This window comes from Solea solea, chromosome 8 (genome assembly GCF_958295425.1).
Source record: "Solea solea chromosome 8, fSolSol10.1, whole genome shotgun sequence".
Lineage (NCBI taxonomy): Eukaryota > Metazoa > Chordata > Actinopteri > Pleuronectiformes > Soleidae > Solea > Solea solea.
The window spans coordinates 12,077,448-12,098,181 of NC_081141.1; the positions used below are offsets into that span (position 1 = coordinate 12,077,448).

Here is a 20,734-nt window from a genome sequence, read left to right on the forward strand (position 1 = left end):
GAATGAATGGAAAAACAAAAGTTTTGTTTTTTTAATTACGCTTCCTCCCTACACACTTTCCTTTCCATGTGACAGATGCTGGTGTAATGGGTTAGTCAGGACACTGGGGGAATGACATCACACTCTGAAAATAGAGATGAGAGTGATTTGTCCCATTTTCTGATGGACCTTTAGAGCCATCCCCCGTCCCATCAGCCAGTGAGAGGTTACCTACAGGATTTTTCCTCATTATACAGACAGCATTATCAGCCTCTGCTACTCTATTAAGTATGAATATGCAGAATGGTTTTTTTTTTTTACATATTTAATTTGATTTCCTGGGCAGGATACCTGGAGAAATTTCATCATTGAGACTGATTTTAGATCGATAGTGTGGGGTTTGATCCCGGGCTCGACTAGTCTACATAACAACAAGTCCTTTGGCTAGACTTTTAACACCATATTGCTCTGGCGGATGTGCCAACAGTGTGTGAATGGGTATGATAAATGTTGGATTTACATGGGCTGTTTACTGATCCACTATAGTGACCCCTAAAGGGAGACGCCAAAAGAAGGTGTGTTGAAAAATGTGTGTGAATGGGTGTGAACAGGTGAATGGCAATACTGTAGCATAAACGGCTTTGAGTCAAGACTAGTAAGCCACAAACGATGTACCATTTCTTTGTCACACCATGGATGTGCAGATGTGACTTAATGAATTCAGGTTTAAACCTTAAACTCTAAATGTATTTTTTTGAAAATCACGTGTTTTCATTACCTCTACTGTCTCTCTTTTGTAGGTGTTTTATTTTCCCAAAGTCTTCACTATGTCTATTTTACCTCTTTTACGACCAGAATCAGGTGGTATATGTGGGTTAAAAATATTTTTTTAAAGATACATTTGTCTTCCTTTTCTTTCTTCTTCTTCTTCTTTTTCAGTGTCACAACCTCTCCATAAAACAAACAACATTCAACACACAACAGAAGAACGCACCATGGAGAGCACTGACCATGTCATGGTGATTACTCTTTTATATCTATAACTTGAGTTCCTTATTCAAAGTCTGTAGCAAGTGCACAATTTTAGACTGCTGCTATAACAGTGTGCATTATAATGTCACATTGGAAAAGCTGCAGACATAGAAAAGCAGCCGATAAAAACAAGTCTATTGCAGAGTAATTTGACCCCGAAGAAAATGTCAGTTGAATGTCAGTCTTTTCCCATTGCAGATAAAAGCCAGATATTGAAATGGAAATTTGCTTTATTCAATAACAATTTTTAAATGTTCCTAATTTCTTTTTATATTTTCTGGTCGGCAAACTCTAATGAAAGGACTAATGCGAAACCAGCAAATCAACAATCTCAATGGAGCTTTTAAGATCCATTGTACAATATAAATCTTAACACAAGCACAAGTTATGACAAATGGAAGGGAAAAAGTAACAGTTCTCAGTGGGGTGCTTGATTCCTGTGCTTGAGGAATACACTGTGTATGTGTTTGCATATTAGGAAGCCGAGGGTGGGTGGGAGTGACTCATCTGCATGGCTCGGGGACTAACTGAGGCAGGAAGTGAGGTCACAGCTGGAAGGATTACAAAAGAAGCCCACTCACTCTTAGCAGCTCCCCTGATGAGGGTCTGTCCTGAGGAATTTTCAGTAGGCAGTAGTCGACAAAGCTCCGGAAGGGGTCAGACCTGAGTGAGGAGGACAGCGATATAGAGGTCATAGATTTCCCCTCTCAGTCAATCATGTTTATTTCAAATCAAAATAATTTCAGCCGATATGACAGAGGAAGTCTAAAAATAGGCTGGTAGTCAGTCACACCTCCTCTACTCACTGTCAATGAATGCTTAATTTGAAGAGTAATCTCTTCTGTTTTATTGTGTTACATTAAGTCACATTGTATCATATCAATTAATTAAACCGGCACAATCCTATGTAATCCCTCAGTGTATATGCACCACATACAGATTATGTAAATATGTGGAACAACGAAAATATAGGTCACTGGAGCTGTGGAAGACTGTGCCACTGACTCTGATCTAAAAATATGATCAGGATAACTTCACATATTGTTGTTGTTACGAGTCAAGTAGCCTCTTTACATTTGGGATCACCTCCTCAGCCTCTACATCTAGCGTCCTCTGTGCTTAGCAAAGGTATGTACATCAATACAGTGCGGCCTTGTGTTTGTGTAGTGAAAGCTATGGCGCTGATGGCTCTACTCGTCTCATCTGGCGGGATGTTGCCTACGCCTTGGGCTGCTGGAGCTCCTCCTAAAATACCACAACCACGTGCCCCCTCACAGTCGCTCACCTCAGCACTACACTACAAACCAAAGCTAATTTTACAAAAGGCATTTTCAGTCGTAGGTAGCAAATTCCGACCCAAAAGACCCCTGCTCACTCTTTTTTCTGATGACTTGATTTTTGTCAAAGGCCCACAATTCAAAGTGTGAAAATTAAGCCTTATTTTAATTGAGAGCTTGGGTGGAAGACACAGGAAGGCCACTGATGCCTCCAGGCTGTTCTGAGAGAGAGGGAGCGAGAGGGAGCTAGCAACATTCTGCTCGCAACGGCTATACAGATGTACTCTTGCAATAAATTACACAATAAAAAACTTGCATGACTCCACATGCCTAGAATCTACAAACACAGAGGGAAAGGAGTAGTTCATGAGTGTTATTTTCACTCACAACAATCACAAATCATACAACATGTGAGCCTGTGTGTGCGTTGGTTTTCTCTAGGTTCTCCGGCTTCCTCCCACAGTCCAATAAAACATGCAATATGGGGATTAGGTAAAATGGACACTCTAAATTGACCATAGGTGTAAGATTGTGTGCTCCAACAGTAGAAAGCAAAGCAAATCAAGCACTCCTGAAAACCACTGCCTATATTGACATTGGCATAATTGACTATAGCAATTATGATTTCCCTATCTAAGATACTGTAAACACTATTTACATACATTTACTATTTACTAATTACAATATACTGCAACCCCATATTAACAACCATCCATCTATTTTCTACTGCTTGAGGGTCACAGAGGGTGAAAGGCAGGGCCACATAGAGACGAACAAGCATCCACTCTCACGCTCACGTTCAGTTTAGAGTGTTCAATTTACCTAATCCCCATATTGCATGTTTTTGGACTTGGAGGAAGCAGGAGACTCCGGAGAAAACCCACACACACATGCATGGAGAAGTTAACAACCAGGTTACATTAAATGGACCAGAAGTCTTTGGAAATGGATCGCTTACATTGGTCTATGGGATGTATAAATTCTTTACTTTTAAGGGTAATTATGTATGCTTTATCAGTTTCCAAATTTCAATCGCATGTTTTATGGTCATCATGATTCATCTTGACCTGGTCAGCCTGGTTTCATCCATTAACATTTGGTACAGAAGATATTCTGTATTAGCAGAAATCCTCAACTTTACACAGTTTCTTTATTTATAAGCTAAACTAAACATTGAACCGTTGAGTTCCATGTTGAAAAAAATGTTAAAAGTGGGAGATGTGAAGGAGCAACGACTAGACTTTAAAACCTACTGGCCCAAATTAAACTGCTTAAAGGTTCTTGATGCCTGGAAGGATATTCTCTAGAGAATCTATTAGCATCCACAGTCATGAGCTGTGAGGCTGTGAGCAGCCTAAAGTGATGAATAAAGCAGGCGGTTCTCCCATATTAAATTTAGAACACATATACAAACAAAACAAACATCCGAGTTACTAGAGCAAACAGAAAAGTGTGAGATTGAACTATAAGTGATAATCACACTGCTTTGCTTTGATGTCAATATACATTAAATTGTGCTTTATGGTGCAGCAGGAATAGTATTGGTTTTTCACAGTATTCATTTGGTGGTGACTTATCAGGTAATTACATAAGAGACTTTGAGTGTGACCTTGCACAAGGACTGTCGCCATGGACCACAAGTCCTACAGATTAACAAGGGGATATTTAAGCCCAGATCAGTGTAGGCTTTAATATTTACAGCTGACTGGAGGTATTGTTTCAGCAGTTTTACTGGAATTTATTTTCGATTTATTTTAAACAGCAAGTTGATCAATATTTTTGGTGTTCAACTCACCACTCATTGGACTGCAGCGCGGGAGAGTCGTTCTGGGCGATGTGATATAAGGCACTCATGGCGTTCATGTTGAACAAGGGCGGTTTGCGCTCCGCTAAAATAAAACAAGAATGCAAAGACAGCGGCAGAAAAGAACAGATGACGTGATGTTTCAGTGCCAAAGATTTTCCACAGTCACCACAGTAAGCTTCTGCCTGACTAACGATATATTCAAAATTAAATGTTTGCTTTGACCACTTGTTTCATCACTTTTAATCTTTAGAGATAAATTGATATAATTTTCAATACCAGAAAATTCAAATGTATGCTCACCCAGCTCTATACAGGTGATACCCAGGGACCAGATGTCCACCTTCCCCTCATACTGACCCTCATCCATGGCTAGGATCACTTCTGGAGCCATCCTGAAGACACACACAACATGCATGCACACAGTTTGGCAAATATGAAGTCAAATCCACAAACTACTGTATTTTTACATAAAAAAATGTGCATATCTGAAAAGGTTTACAAAGAAAAACACATCTTTGTACCAATCAAAAAAAATCTTAAATGTATTACTGCATGATGGAAACATATCTGACAACATATACATTTCTATTAAAACATTGCAGTTCATGTCAAGGACATGTATTCATGTGTGTCTCTGACTTGTGTCATGTGTAAACTGACCAGTAAGGTGTTCCCACAAAGGAGTTGGCAGGTGAGGCAATGGAGGCGGAGCCAAAGTCAGCCAATTTGACCTGACCAAGCTCAGTCAGCAGAATGTTTCCAGCTTTCACATCTCTGGACAAGGACAAGGATACAGAGATAAAGTTTATGTCCGAATACAAAATATGACACTAGTCTCTATCAAATGTGAGGCAGGCCTACAAATGAAAATAAGAACACAACACAACAACATTAAGATGCAAATCATTGTCTTTGTTTAATAAAGATAATACTGTCAGCACCAGTTAAACATGGAGGCTGTTCCCTCCTCACAGTGATATATAAAAAAGGGGTGAAACCAAAGAGCAAACACAAGGTTTTACAACCACTGTCTCATTCAATGGTGCAATAACGGGGAGAAGTGTGCCTCATCTAATCTTATGACATTTTTGTTAAAGTCACTGTATGTACCTGTGGGGAAACATTTACGTGGAGAAACAAATGAACTCACCTATGAATCATATTATGGGAATGTAGGTAAGCAAGTCCTAGCAAGGCACCGTGGGTAATGGCAGCAATTTCAACCTCTTGGAGTGGTTTCTTGTGAACTTGGTGAGAAATAAAGACAGTGGAATTTATTAGGGATTAAATGACATCATAATGAATTATAACAATTAAACATAATTTTAAAAAAGTGTCTTCATACACTTATGATGTATCAATTTAGTGGCAGAGCTATCTCCTGGCAACAGGAACTGGGATTCTAACTGGTGACCGGAAAATGCTAGCCACTGTATTCCCTCTTGGTATCCATGATAACATTTAAACAATTATACTGGCTCAATGCTGGCTCCCTCTCAACTACAGCGGTAACAAAATCATATCCTAAATCAAAGAGGCTATAAAGACTTTTTTAGTTGGTATAATTCAATACAGGCCAGAGTTTAAAACACATGCTGTGGTCAAGTGTCATGATCCTTGTATCTACATTAGTGATGGGTGCACACGTATGTGCTAAAATTAACATGCTTAGCTTGGCAATGTTTAAATGGTGGACATTTCAGAAAGTTTATGTTCAGGAAGTGTGTTTTTGTTCTTTACAAGAAGTACATGGGCTATAAAACTACAGATATGGTTTAGATAATCTTATGCACAAAACATCTGAAGCCAGACCACATAGACACATTAAATTCACTTACAAAACCAGAAGATTATACTTTTTTATCTAACTCCAAGAACCTACTTGAGGGTACTGCTGCATCTATTGACCTGAATCGTTTATGGAATACTTTGTCCTGTTTAGTGGTTTGTTTTAGTAGGATTCACATATGAGACAGTGATAATGATAACATACAGTATAACCACAGAAAATAATCATAAGTTTATGGGTTTTAAGAGATGAATGCAGCCATCTGATAGCAGACAGCTCGTCATGTCTGGCAAATCTAGAAAAAAAAACAGAAGTTGAAAAGTAATCTGGACCGGTGTTTGAATTCAGTTAGAGTGAAAGGAATTGAAGAACCTACAGTGGTTACATGTACAGGCTACTTAATGACTTGTCATTAAGTCGTTTGTGTAGAGTTCAACTATTAAGATCCATCCATCCATCTGACTGTGGGGAGGTTACCCGGAGAAAATGTATGCACACACAAAGAGAACATGTACTTTACATGTTCTGATTGTGTGTGCATACGTTCCATTAGAGTCACAACTTCTGTTGAGACAAGACTAAAACTGAAGGAGCTCAGTAATCAACATGATCAACATCTATACAAAAACTCAAATTTTATCTAGTGGTACGCTTGGCTTTGATTTTATTATACTTATTACATTAATTACAGATGTTTCAAAGTGTGTGTCCACTGAGCATTTAAATAACTACAAACACACTTACCCTCTAGTAAATCTGATGCAGAGCCCAGGCAGTACTCCATCACCAGCTAAAATTGAATACAACAATAGATCAATAAGTCATCATTCACATGGTATGGCACATTCAATCATAAAAAACTTAAAAAAAAAAAGTGTTGTGAAAACATGTGATGTAGAAACAGAAACTGAAAACGGATCGTCAACAGTAGACTACACTGGCAACAGTAGACATAGATAGTTTTATCAAAATCTATAAATAGACAACATAGTCAGTGGAAGAGGAGCGACAAAGAGGAAAAGACTCAGACAAAGAGGATGGAAAGAAAAAGATAAGTCTGAGACAGGAACAAGGACAAAAGGAGAAGTGAGGAAGGATCCACTGACCCAGGCAGTGTTGTCTTTCAAGTAGCAGCCTTTGTACTCTATCGTGTTTGGGTGTCGCAGCTGTCCCAAAAACTTGACCTCCTTAATGATGTCCTGCCACTTCTACATAAAAACAAATTCAGACACAGAGACGGTTAATCACTATAGGCACAATCACATGAACACAGAATTGGTCACAACTGGCCTCATTGTGCATAATAACGATTCATACACAGGTTTCTTTGTGTCTTTTACTCATCTGTTACAATTTTACAAATAGGGAACGTTTTTACTTGCACCACAACATATAGTATTGTGGAAAAAGTCTTAGGGCACCACCAGCTTTGTTGTTTTTATGTCTATCAAACTTTGTGATGATTGACATTTGGATCGGAAGCTGTCAAAGAGTTTAACTTCTACGACATGTGTATGTAATGATCAAGCATGTATTTAATAAATCTGCAGTAATAGTCCTTTTTCACAGCAGATCTTTCTTCAACATGAGGCTACTGTGGTTTTAAAACTGCATATATGTTTCCCGTATATATTCTGGATGGTTTCCGACAGAGTAACTGAGAAATAATTGTACTGTATGGTCATTATAGCGTTACTAAAACAACAAATCTAATGGCCTAAGACTTTGCACTGTAGGAGTACTGTAAATACTTCACATAAGGGTAAAATAGTCAGAAACAGTTAAAAAAATGTCACATGAGAGAGCCATAACACAGAACCATCAATTATAAAGAAATGTGGGCTGAAGTTCAGTTGTGATCACAGAGAGTGTCTTCTGAAATACACTTATGCTGTGTGCCTGAACTTTCTCTGTGGTTTGCATAAGAGTAGCAGACAGTGACAGCAATCACTTATTTATAATTTATAATAGTACATTATTTTTGGTCTTTCAGGGTATCTAAGCACCGCAGAAAAAGTAACTCACAAGTTAGTGGTACGTTTTGTTTGGAGTCGAATTAAATAAATGATGTAAGACAGACATTTTTACACTTTCACAGTGCCACCATGTTCTTTGAATACAAAGTTTGGTGTGTCTGCTGCAATTCTGTTTAATTCCAGTGCATGTGTGTGTGTGTGTGTGTGTGTGTGTGTGTGTGTGTATCTTACTTCGGTAGTCTGCTTGCCATTATAGGACATCTTTTTGATGGCCACCACCTCGTTGGAGGAAGAGTTTCGTGCCTAAAAGAATTAAAAGACAGACAATTTCAGTCAAATTTTAATCAAATCTCAAAAACCTCTATAAAAACCTGAGAAAAGATCTCTCACAAACATTAGTTATCATCTTATAAGGTATCGCAGGTCCCCTGATTTAGTCTCCAAGCTCTAGATCACTTTCACAATTAATAAATTAGAAAATGATGCCCTTTAATATGGCTCAGTATATAAACGTACTTTCCTGCAAACAAGTGTTTTCTATGTGCTCCATATACAGATAATATATATTTTTAAATGCATGAAGTATTGTTCTATTTGACAACAGAAAAACAAAGCAGGAAACAAATGACTTTTTACTGGACAGTAACTTGCTTCAAAGGGGATTAGAGGTGAGTTTATCAAATCCCATGCATTTAAAAGATTATATAACAAGCACAAATACATTTCCATCAGAGAGATGTGGCACAAAGAGATTCAGGCATTTGAATGTATACAAATGTTCGCATGGTCAATCCAAACACTCAGTGATGTGACTGGGGGGAAGTCTGCAGGTACGTGCTAATGCTGGCTACAGTAAGTTGTCTGTGCACTTTCATATGGCCATGTTAAACTCGATGTGTTGAGGAATTTGACTTCAGAGACAGCTACACTGCAGCTCAGCCTGATCTCATATTTATCTCCCTTAAAAACAAATGGGAGTTTCATGTTGACATTCAAATGGAATGAGATTAACAGCAGGCAAGAGGGTATTCCCATTTGACTTTATTCAGATTCATTTGATCCCAATGATTGCCCATCAGTTCATGCATAATAGCAATTCCCTCTTGTATAATCTATAAATCATTGGCAATAGCTAATGCAAAAGTTCATGTAATGGAGAAATACTGAAATACACTGAGAGCGATATCTTTGCAAGGGGGGTTGTATTCTTCCAACATACATCTTTGTAGTATGCATTCAAAGCCCTGGGTGATGGGCTTCCACGCTCAATCGAGGGTGTTCCCCCTGTTCCCTTTGATAGAAGAGTTCCTCCGCCGTCCTCCCATTCATTAACTAAGAATGCCTACACAATTGCATGCATTTTTTTGATTATGCATGAATGTAGATGAGTAATCCATGCTTTGGCAGCAAAGCAAATCCTACCGCACTATTAACAGCTTCTCTGTATTTCAATACCAGGGCAACATCTGTCTTAGAAGGGAGGGAGGAGCCTTATTGCACCTAGTTTTGCATCTAATGTGGGGGCAGAGAAGAGGAGAGGTGCAGCATGCTTTCAACCTTCCTCCACACAGCTTTAGAATCAAAGGCTTGATGAGTAATTAGTGATGATGAGACGAATAAGAAGAGAAAGCGCTGCGAGCAAATCAATCTCCACTTAATTGTATTCAAAGACCCATAATGTAACGAGTTATACTTAAATATGGTGAAATCAGTGAGTCGATAAATTCATATCTAGGGTAACTCTAGTTCATAAACCAACGCTTCACTTACACATACCCATGATGTAGTTCAGGACTATCAGTGCTTTGATTAGAGTTGGCTAATGTTTAAATTATCCAGGCTCTCTTTCAAATGCAGTTATTCGTTCTGAATCTAAAACTCACGGAAGCTAAAAGAACCTGCTTAATACATGTTCCATCCATCTTCTACCACTTTATCCTCCACACGAGGGTCGCAACTTTCAACAGAATTTAAATCCCTACCAGGTCAAGTCACATATGATAAACTTGGTAATTTCTTTACATGAATTAGCACTTACAAAATAAACGGCTCCAAAGCTGCCATGTCCGATCTCGTGCAGGTCACAGAATACATCCTCGGGATCCTCTTTGAAGAAGAGGTCAGCCAGCTCGGGGTCCTTCGGCACTCCTTTCTGTGCAGACGACGGCATTATGGGCTGCACATGGGCTAGGCGCCGGGGACCACTCTCACATGAACACTGCTGTTGTTACCGCCGCCAGATGTCCACGATGGGCCCGGCATTGGCCAGCTAGACCTGGGAAACATAACAGAGAAAGAGACAATGAGCTGACAATTTATTGTTGTGCGACTGCACTGGACAAGATCAGCACATTTGTTTATTTCAAGCTAAATACACAAATAATTTGTGGTGCCGGGAAACGTACATGCATCTCAACCTGTAGGAAAGACAGCATTCATCATAACCAAGAAACCAAATATTGAAGCTCTCTTGATAGGGTTTCAACTATTAAATCCTGTGTAGTTAACCTAACAACATTTTTTTATTATTATCATAACTTTTATTTAACCAGGAAGGCCTGAATAAGACTAAACATTTTCCAGTGTCCTGGCTAAGACAGGCAGTAACACATTTAACAGACAAAATAACAAATCAAAGTAACATTTACAGATATAAGATACCAGAACATTTATTATCTAAAAAATAAAGAATATACACCATAAAATGTACAGCATTCTGGGATAAAACAGGACATAAGTGATTCACTTATACAAAGTAAATAAATAACATGCATGCACACATAAGATTCAGGATTGTCAATGTAACTGTGTGTGTGTGTGTGTTTGTGTGTATATCTCATGGACAGCTGACAGGTGATGAGACAGGAAAAACAACAGTCATATGATTGAGTCCCACTGCTCAAGCCTGAGTCACACTTACTCATGTTAACATGTCCACACACACACACAAAATGTCACAGCTCACGCTGAGTCACTGATGCTCCATTTTTCCACACATGCATGCACACAGTGTAACAGTTGCCCTGTGTGCATGCAGACGGACACACAAATGCTAGCCGTTCTGTATCGCAACACTGCAGCTGGGCTGTGAAGCGTGTACGCATCCTGGACACCCCACTCCAGTTAGCTTCACTGCACATGTCACACACACACACGCACACAGTCATACCATTTCTATCATTCCAATATCTCTCTCTCTCTATGTCTTAGCCATGAAAAAAATCAAGCCCCACTCAAAGCAAGCATCGAACAAACATCCAGGCCAAGACACTGAGCATCAGCATCATCCTAATCCCCTCCTTCTAACGGGTTCTTAGCCATCACACCCCCCTTCAAAAAAATCAGTCTTATAGGCAAAGTCATGTAAGCTCTACTTCATGACACCAGATGCAAAGAGTTGGTAGCCTCTTAGCTTTTGGGGGACATTACTTTAGGTGAATATGTCTGTGAAGGTTCTCAATCATTCACGTCATGGTAGTCTCTGAGTGTGAAAATCCAAGGCAACTGGACTCCAGTATTTAGCACGTAATGTTTTTAGCACTTAAGGACTATGTCAGTGTTGATATTAACACTGACCTTTTCAGGACCATACAGTAGTACTCATGGGGATCAAACCCTGGTGATCCTAATCTTCCTAAACTTCATTTCTGAGGAACTGGTTAAGGTTGGGTTAGGATTAAGGTTAGGATTAGGCATTAACTGGTTATGGACAAAGCTTGACTTGGGCTGTCCAAATTAATGGACGTCAATTAATTGTGCAAACCTGTGTGAACTTGTGTATATCTATGTGTGCTTTAGCAGTGTACCTGCCTGTCTCGCATCTTCCCAGCAAAAAAGAGCCTGATACAGCCCCATAATACAGGATCATGCTCTGTTCACTCATTCATCTTCTACTGCATTATCCTCCACATGAGGGTTGCGGGGAGCGCTGGTGCCAATCCTAGCTGACAAAGGGTGAAAGGCAGGGTACACCCTGGACAGGTCACCAGTACATCACAGGGTCACAAAAAGACAAACAACCTATCAACTCTCACACACACACCTACGGTCAATTTAGTCCAATTTACCTTATCCCCTAAAAAACTGGGAAAAGGCAGAGTGAAAAATTCAGAGAGACAGCTCAAGACAAGAGAGAGAAAGAGAGAGAGAAGCACGGATAGAAAGGGAAACAGATTTAAAAAGAGTAAGGACGCAGTTCTAACCCATATGAGACAGCTTAGAAAGCAGATCTAAACCACAGGGATGGAGAGTTGAAAGATGAGCAACAGACTTTAAAAATTTAGTAAATGAACGCTGAAGTCATGTGATCACTGTGGAGACTGCAAACCTCCCCTAGCACCCTCCGTTTCACTCTTCCTTCTCTTCTCTTAAGATGTGTAAAGTGATGCAATGTGGCAACAACAGGTTGCAACACGGGAGGCTTGATAAAGCTGTTACTAGTCCGACGTAGTCGCTCGACGCTTGGACAATTTGTGTTTGTATTTTTATTTTTTTTTTACTACATCACCACTGCACGATACTATACTGTACTTCTATCTATGTATTTGTGCATTAATGTGTACATTTGGGGATACCACATACATTGCATGGCCGGCTCTGGTATCTCAGTAAATAAGACGATGTGTGTGTGGGTCACTGTGGGGGTGCACCTTGGGCCTGAAGGATTTGTCATAAACAATAAATTATATAGAGAGAAGATTATATGGTTTCTGCTAATCTAGCCTGATCTACACATAAAGACACATGCACGTGCACCACGTTAAGTTTGACACGCATGCACAAGAAATCACTTGAGAACAACCACACAAACAAACGCATGCACGCTCCCGCCCCCAGGCCTAAAACTGGCATTGCTATGACTAATTGATGTACCAACATGTTGTTGTAGGACTAAGTCCATCAATCTGCTGGATATGGCTCTATAAACATGTGCTGCAACGGTCACATTAAAATGGGACATCACACTTTATGCTCTTTGCTAATTATATACAAGAATACTTTAAAGAGAAGATCCCATCAGACTGAGCCACAGTCTGCAAGTGGATTGTGAAAAAGATACGATTTGTAATGCCTGAATACACTCTTAAACTCGCACAATATTACAACTTAATCCAAGTCCAACGTTCGTTCAAATTAAATAGATCAAAATCACAATGAAATTACTGGATGTAGATTTATTTTGCTAGTGCAAGATGCATAAATGTAAATGTATGCCAGTAGTAGAATAACTGAAATTATGTCACTGTATTCAATTCAATTCTATCACCAATGTATGGTATAGTCATCTCAGAGCCATACAAGATAAAGTTTGTCTTCCTCTTCTTATTTTGTTTGTCAACTGGAAAACATCTAATATCGACACTTTTGCCACCTAGCATAAAAGAGACGGACACATTTCATTCCATCAATTGATTCCCCACAAGTGCTTCTATACTAGGAGAAGAACATTAGTCCAATAAGTGGAAATGTAATGTCCGTCACTTGGGTTTGCCAGTAGTAGTTAAAATAAACTTTTACTAAAGGGTATAAATGAGGTTTGTTTCCAGAGGTCATGTATGTAATATATAAAAATGCATATATGTCTGTAAGTGCAGCAGTATGCTTTCATGCATGTGTTTCCAAAGAAACAAATTGCACCGTTAAACTCATAGCACACAAGTGTCATTGTCCGTGTGTGTGTGTGAGCTGCCGGGAGGTTTAACGGCTAAATGGCCCCCCTTCTGGCTTTAGGCAGGAAAAGGAATTAGGGAAACTGTGGGAATTCTTGCTGGGATTTAAATCTCCAGCTCTAATCAGAAATGGGGGAAAAAAAAGCTAAATCTGCCAAATTGTGTGAGCGAGAGTGTGTAACACAGAAGGAATAAGAATTACGTAATGATCCCATTCCTTTAACTACATTACAACATTACAGAGAGCAAGCTTAGATCTTTGGAGTTTTTGTGTTTTGGTGCACATGGAAGTATGATTGAAGTCTGGATCATAGACTCACTCAGAATAAAAATAATCACTGCACTCTACAGTGGCTGTGTCTAATAAAAACTTAAAACTAACCACATTGAGCCTGACTTCTCAGCATGGTACAAGATCCCTGTAGAGCACTGTGGTGTGTGTGTGTGTGTGTGTACATGTCTGTAGCAGGCTGTGAGGGCAAATGTTGATTCAACCCTAGAACATTGTTCACAAATTTAAGAGCTTTCTGATGGTTCAGACTTTTAGGGTTTATTCTGTGTCCCATTTACAACAAGTTCCTGTTGAGGTGTCGGGGGAAAAAAAACATGGACACAAATGCATCTCAGGTTAGCTATTGTAATCAATAGCAATCAATACTGGCAGGAGCCATCATTGAATCCCAGGGGTTAGGGGTTGGTGAGTTTGCTACAAGTTTCAGAGTTATGAAATTCCAAGTTCTGACTACAAATGGAACACACCATTAGGTTAGGGTTAGAATAGGCATTTAGTTGTGATGGTTAAGGTTAGGGTGGGAGGGTAGGGAATGCATTATGTCTTTGAGTGTCCTCACTGGGAATGCTGTACAAGAATGTGTGTGTGCATGCCTAGTGCATGGCATTAAATGGGTCAGCCTTGTTATGAATAATATAGAAGCCTATTTAAATGCACAATGCAGGGCTGTATGGTGATGCTGACTAGAGTTTCTTATCAATGGAAAATCTGAGAATGGCTGTAAAGTGCATGCTACAGTATGAGTCAATACAGATTGGCTTGCATGAAGAGTAGAAAAGGTCATTGACAGCATTACACTTTCGGATTGAGGCCATGTCAACTTTATTGCAGGTACACCACCATTGTGTTGAGTTTGTTGTTGGTTTCTAGAGAGTAAAAACAACATAAGCCTATGACCTATATAAGCTTTTTGATGTATAAAATAAACTACTACAAAGACATCAATTATTTTTTGTACTTTTATCTCCAAGTTTTTTATGAAGCCACAAAAGTGTTATTTTTTTAACTTAAGTGTTATTTGTTTCTGTGACTTCATGGATTCCACAGGTTTTGGTTTGTTCTGTCACTGTGGATTTTTTTCTTTTGATTTGTGTGCGTTTGAAACTGAGGTGATCTTTATGCACAAGGTTCTTGGGATTGCCAGAGGCAAAATGAACAGATGGACTTGAATAAAAATGTTGATCAAAAAAGTGCTGTAATTTTTTAGTTTATCCTTTTCACTTTTACAATTGTTTTTAGAACTTTGTAACGATTCTACTGCCAGAAGCTACTGTACTTAAAAGTCACTCTCCCTGCATTTGTGAGGTTACACATTTACGTATAGCATCTGCACAGCTTCTAGAATGTAGTTTAAACTACTGGCAACACGCACACATTTTCTTCTTTGAGTAACTAAACTGATTCTTAATTTTCTAATTCCTGATTCACCTTTCAGATTTCACTATAATATAGATGAGCATATAATATGGATTGTCGTCATTAAAATGTACCAGAAATCAAGGAACCACTGTACATGAATATATCTGTTCCTTATAACCATGCCTTACTACAATTTATAATCACTTCATTGGGGACCCAATGAATTTACCAGGGACCCATATAAGACACCACATGTGGAACTTGGGACTCACTAAACTGAAAACCTATCAACATCACAGGGCATTTTAAGTTTGTTTTTTTGCGTTTAGGATCGTCCTGTGACCCAAATTATTCCCTTCCCTTTCACCACACCCCATCTCCTCAAGCTCTTTTCTTATTCCGGGTGTGGATTTAGCAACAAGATTTGCCCATAGAACAACATAGAAACACCCAACTTTCTGCTCAATCCAATAATGGCATTGGCGCTGTATGTGATGATGACGACAGGTTGACAGAAGGTCTTAATGTATGTTATTGTTTAATTCATAAAAGAATCCAACCACAGACAAACCCCAGGTTTTCTTCAAACTCTATAGAGCTTTTTGATAATTGAGCATCAAAACTTTTTAAAGGAAAAAAAAATAAACCACTGTATGCAAAAGTCTAACAAGCCAACCATGAAAGTGGTCTGAGCTACCAGGCTACCACTTGTAAGTATGTAAATGTTTTATTTGCATGCCGCCAACATGCAACCACAAACATTTTTGCTGCAGCAATACCCACACAGAGGAATTCCTGTGGATGCAGACACACAGGCAACTTGAAAAAATTGTTCTCATAGGTCAGAGAAACTTTGCCTCCTCCCAAACTGAGCTTTAATTCAGTGTGACAGAGGGCTGGTTAGTTGTTATGTACATCAGTGAGCCGGAAGGGCAGCAGGCTTTCATTACGTGAAAAAAAAGACTTGAGCTTGCAGTCGGGTGATGCCTCTGCCGGCTGTCTAACTGCAACATGAAGGGGATTTTCTCACCCTCCCCCCCTCTCTCTCTCACACACACACACACATTTCTTTACTGAACAATGTCTGAAACAGAATGTTCTGTTTGGGTGACATCAATGGAAAAAGGTTATACATCACTTTTATGGCCTTTCAGACATGTGTGTAGTTAACTCACAGAGAGCTGGAAGGTATAATCAAAATAAAGACAAATATAAACACCCAATAAGGCATCCTGATACAGAAAATAAATTAAACTAAGTGAGAGTCAAACTTACCTGTAGGGAATGTGTGGAGGGGGAGTCAGACTGCCTGCTGTCTCCTTCTCTTTCTGCGTTATTCTTTCCTCAGTTGAAATCCACAGTTGACATCTTGATGACTTTCCTCAGGTTTGGAATAATACTGTACCTGAGATAAAACAGAGGAAGAAGGAAAGGAAGATTTAAAACTTTAGAAAACTGTGCCAATGACTTGAATAGGGTTAAAACTATAAATGGAAATAACTTCTTCGCTGGTAAAGAGAACAATAATCAGCAGCAATTCTGATAACAGATTTGTGTGGGTTTTTTTTTGTAACACTGACTTGGTGGTTTTCTTCTTGTAAATATTGATTTTAACAACCAGTTTGAATATTAAAATGAAAAAAAATATTGCACTGGAATCATTTAGAAATTGTTTTACATAAATGTAAAGCACGTTTAAAATAAGATTATATAAAACAAATGCTTTTCACACTGTACGTAACCGACAAGAATAACAGACTCCTCAAGTATCTTTACTTTATAATATATGCCAAGAGACAGATTTTATAGGAAGAAAAGTCCATTCAGTACCAACAGAGGTAAAGCTTCTGTGTTTCCTTGTGACAGAAAATAATAGCATGACTTAAGAGACAATGAAAACCTGCAAACACCTGCATTCATGATTCCTTTTTTTTTTTTTTTTTTTTTTTTTTTTTTTAAATCAGCTTCAGGAAAAAGAAAACATAACTCTGAATCTTACAGGGGCTGCCACGGGACCATCATTGTAAGAAAAAGGAAACAGTACATGGTGCTGGTGTCTAACAAATAAAAGGCTAATTATTTTGTCCATAAGGTTACGATAGGAACCATTTTCCCATTAGTTAATCTCGTATACCTGCTTGTTATTATCAGGGTCACAGGGAGTCCAGTGTCCATCCCAGAATACATTTTGCAGATGGCATCACATTCTCCTTCTCTAACTCTTGATTTTATCCATATGTTTTTCCATACTCTTCATTTGTCTTTTTGATTGTGCCGAGTGGCAGATCGGGTGCTCAGGAGAACCCCTTGCAATAATAAAAGAAGAGGAGAGAATGAAGGGATGAGAGAAAGGGGATAAAAATGTATCATGCCCTCTCTGAGTGTCCCTGAATGATTTATAACACAAACTGACACTTGCAAAAGCCTCTGGGAAAGTTGTGGCTGCACTTCTCCTCCTCGTCTTCCTTGCTCACTCCACCCTGCTTGGCATTTGTGACCAACCAACCAACAGAGGGACATAAATAGAGGTAGAGAAAGAGTGCGAAAAAAAGTGCAATGGCAAGACTATGTTTGTGTCTTTTACTCAAGTACATCAAGTTGACCAGCCTCACCATGAAGATACGGGAAAGAAATGTTACCAGGTTAAGGAAAGAAGTGAAGATCAGCAAGAAATATGGGTTAATTCAAAGGAAGAGTACCACAGATCCAATGTGTCCAGTGAAAGCTTACAAGGAGTATGTAAGGGTGGCACAGTACATGTATGAGGACAGTGAGACAGTGGTGAGATGTGCAATTGGAGTGATGGATGGGTTCAAGGGGAAGGGGGGATTACATCAATGGGTCAGGTCTGAGCACCTTCTTATTTGCAATGGCAATGAAAGAACCAACAGATCAGGTCAGGCAGAAGACCCCGTGGACTATTTTGTTTGCAGATGATATTGAAATACAACATATTAATGTATGTAGTGAGAGTAGGGGGAAGAGAGTCTGGAGAAGTGGAGGTATGCATTGGAGAGAAGAGGAATGAAAGGTAGAAGGAGCAAGACAGATTATATGTATATATATATATACATACATATATACATATATGTGTGTATATACACATATATACACATCAGTACACGTATACAGTAAGTATAATTGAATGGCAATAAGTCTGTCTAAGTCTAAGTGAAAGTACAACCCTTCTCATTTGTATCTCACAAAGTTCCACATTATGAACATTAAAATGAATGGGAGCAACCACAAATATAAAACAAATTTGTAGAAAACAAAATTTAAAGTCAAAAAACTAACTTTCTGTAGATTTTCTTGCTAACCTTTTTTTTTTTGCCATATTGCACAGTCCTACAGGCGATCTAATATTCCGTTATACTGATGACATTTAAAAAGACAGAGAAAACCAAGAGTCATGCTGGCAGTAGGTATGCTTTCGATCACACGTCTCAAAGCAAAATACTTTTGGTTTGAATAAAGCTCCAACAACCCAATGTGAGGCAATTTCTGCAATATACAAAAATGATCCCAGCTTGAAAATAAAACTAATCCAGTGAGATAGAGAGAAACTAAACATTTGTCCTGATTATCCTGCCAGGGCGGCAGTGGATTTTTATAGCAGTGACTCATTTTCACAGAGCAAAGTGTGCACAAGTGTGCGCACACACACTATATACTCTCCACTCTAAAGCAGGATTTGGAAACTTTGGGGCAGCTCTCATCTTAGAAGCTTAGTGACACTGTTGAGATATGTATGTGTACACACACACACACTACAGTTACCTTCTCAGATAAGCTTTTAGGCTAATGCCAAAATAAATGTGGGTGAGGGACAAATACAAGACAACTAAATCCCTAGTTTATTTAAAGTGATTTCCCTTACTTGATTTAAAGCAACACCAAACGCCCCCATAATATTGTAGTTACAGTATATGTCCAACAAAGAAGATTTAAAGGTTATGTTTCTGTGTTGTACAGGCCAAATAAGTGATTTAACTGGGTTTCATTGGATGAGTATCTCGTTGTTCTGATGGAGAAACCGTGTGAGAACTTCAAGAGGATGTTGTCTAAATGCTGATAAGGGCTGTTTAATTGTTTATTTCTTGGACACAACTATAATCAAAACAAAATTGTAACACTTATGTCAATTAATCCAAGCTTCAATGAATGTTCAATGAATGTCAAACACGCTCCTCTCCACGGACGTGTCTGTAGATTAGCTTTCAATAGTACCAAGCCAAATCATTCACACATTTCAATTTGCACTTTCAATGATATAAATTCACAAGGACCGATATAACGTGAAGAACACACATGCACATGCACACACAATGACCCATGAAAGCCTCAACACTAGTGTTAAACACACTCTTTTGCCCCCTGCACACATTCACATATGGGTTCTGTGCAGCCATGCAATATTAAGCTAGCCTGGGGCTTTTGAGAGGTATCTAGCGTAGCCAGCAGCTGAAAAGGGAAGATACTGTCTCTCCACTATGAAATATGGTGCATGTTATGGCAATAAAGTTGGGCATCATTCCACTATGGTACAAGCTTCTCTAAGATTGCTACATTACCAACAGTTTCCTCAGAGATCCTCGAAAGGTGCATTTATGTGGCTTTTCACACAGGGGGATCACAATGTCACCATTTTCAAAATATGAATTCTTTCAGCTAAAATGCAATGGACAAACTGTGAGCACTGGACAAGACCTAATTAAGAGCAATAAGTCTTTTCTCTTTTCTCCCAATCTGGAGAAAAAAAACAGAACCTTGTACAATTCAAATATGTAGTGAAACCTGATTTCCTTATAACCTTTGGGGACAGCGCTTTTAGTGAGGCTGCACCTTGAGAGCCATCTTTTCAAACAGGTCTATGGCTGATAGCCACCGTCTTGCCACTGTCCTGTAAAACATTCCGTTTTTCTTTTTGTATTGTAAAGCATTCTTGGGTTGTTTTTTTTTTAAAGGCACTATATAGCTATTTGCCACTATGTATGGCACTTAAGGGAAATGAGGGTGATTTTAACTATTACTACACAAGGCACATGTGTGAGTTAGGAAAATATCAGATTTTGCCCTCATAGTGTCAACATCTTCAACATAAAGAGCACACTGTGTTGTGATGTTAAAGGGGAAGTTGAGAGATTTTTGAGGCATGGTTTTATGAGGTACTCTCATTGTTTGCACTGACTTCACAGTGTGCCTCCAAGTAGGCTGTTGTTGTCAAGAATCAGCCTCATAAGTCACTTAAGTCTCAAATCTATGCCTTGTTAAGTCTACAATGGCTTATCAATATGTTTGCTTTTTTATCTTGCCATTATAGTCTTTTACAATTGGGAATTTGAGTTAAACAACCACCGTTGCTTCCATAGCTGAGGAAGAGTTTCTTCCTCAAGTACTTATGAACAACATCATTATTGTGGTCTGTCCAAAGCAATCTGGGAGAAGGAAATACAGTTCAGTAGTGTGGGAATGCAACTTGTGTGAAACAAAAATAAAATATATTCATCTGCGCACACACACACACACACACACACACACACACACACACAAA

General features: G+C 38.9%; 1 protein-coding gene across 2 annotated transcripts in view; it reads right to left on the reverse strand.

Moving 5' to 3' along the window:
• The window catches only part of taok3a (TAO kinase 3a), a 59,201-nt gene that overhangs the window by 20,130 nt on the left and 18,337 nt on the right, over window positions 1–20,734 (reverse strand). For both annotated transcript variants that reach the window (XM_058635952.1, XM_058635953.1), the window contains exons 2-11: window positions 16,456–16,585; window positions 9,899–10,135; window positions 8,092–8,163; window positions 6,991–7,092; window positions 6,629–6,674; window positions 5,246–5,342; window positions 4,756–4,869; window positions 4,396–4,487; window positions 4,084–4,177; window positions 1,593–1,674 (exon numbers count right to left, since the gene is read on the reverse strand). In XM_058635952.1, the coding sequence (XP_058491935.1) occupies window positions 1,593–1,674; window positions 4,084–4,177; window positions 4,396–4,487; window positions 4,756–4,869; window positions 5,246–5,342; window positions 6,629–6,674; window positions 6,991–7,092; window positions 8,092–8,163; window positions 9,899–10,030 (831 nt within the window). In that variant the 5' untranslated portion in view covers window positions 10,031–10,135; window positions 16,456–16,585. The remainder of the gene's footprint in view (window positions 1–1,592; window positions 1,675–4,083; window positions 4,178–4,395; window positions 4,488–4,755; window positions 4,870–5,245; window positions 5,343–6,628; window positions 6,675–6,990; window positions 7,093–8,091; window positions 8,164–9,898; window positions 10,136–16,455; window positions 16,586–20,734) is intronic.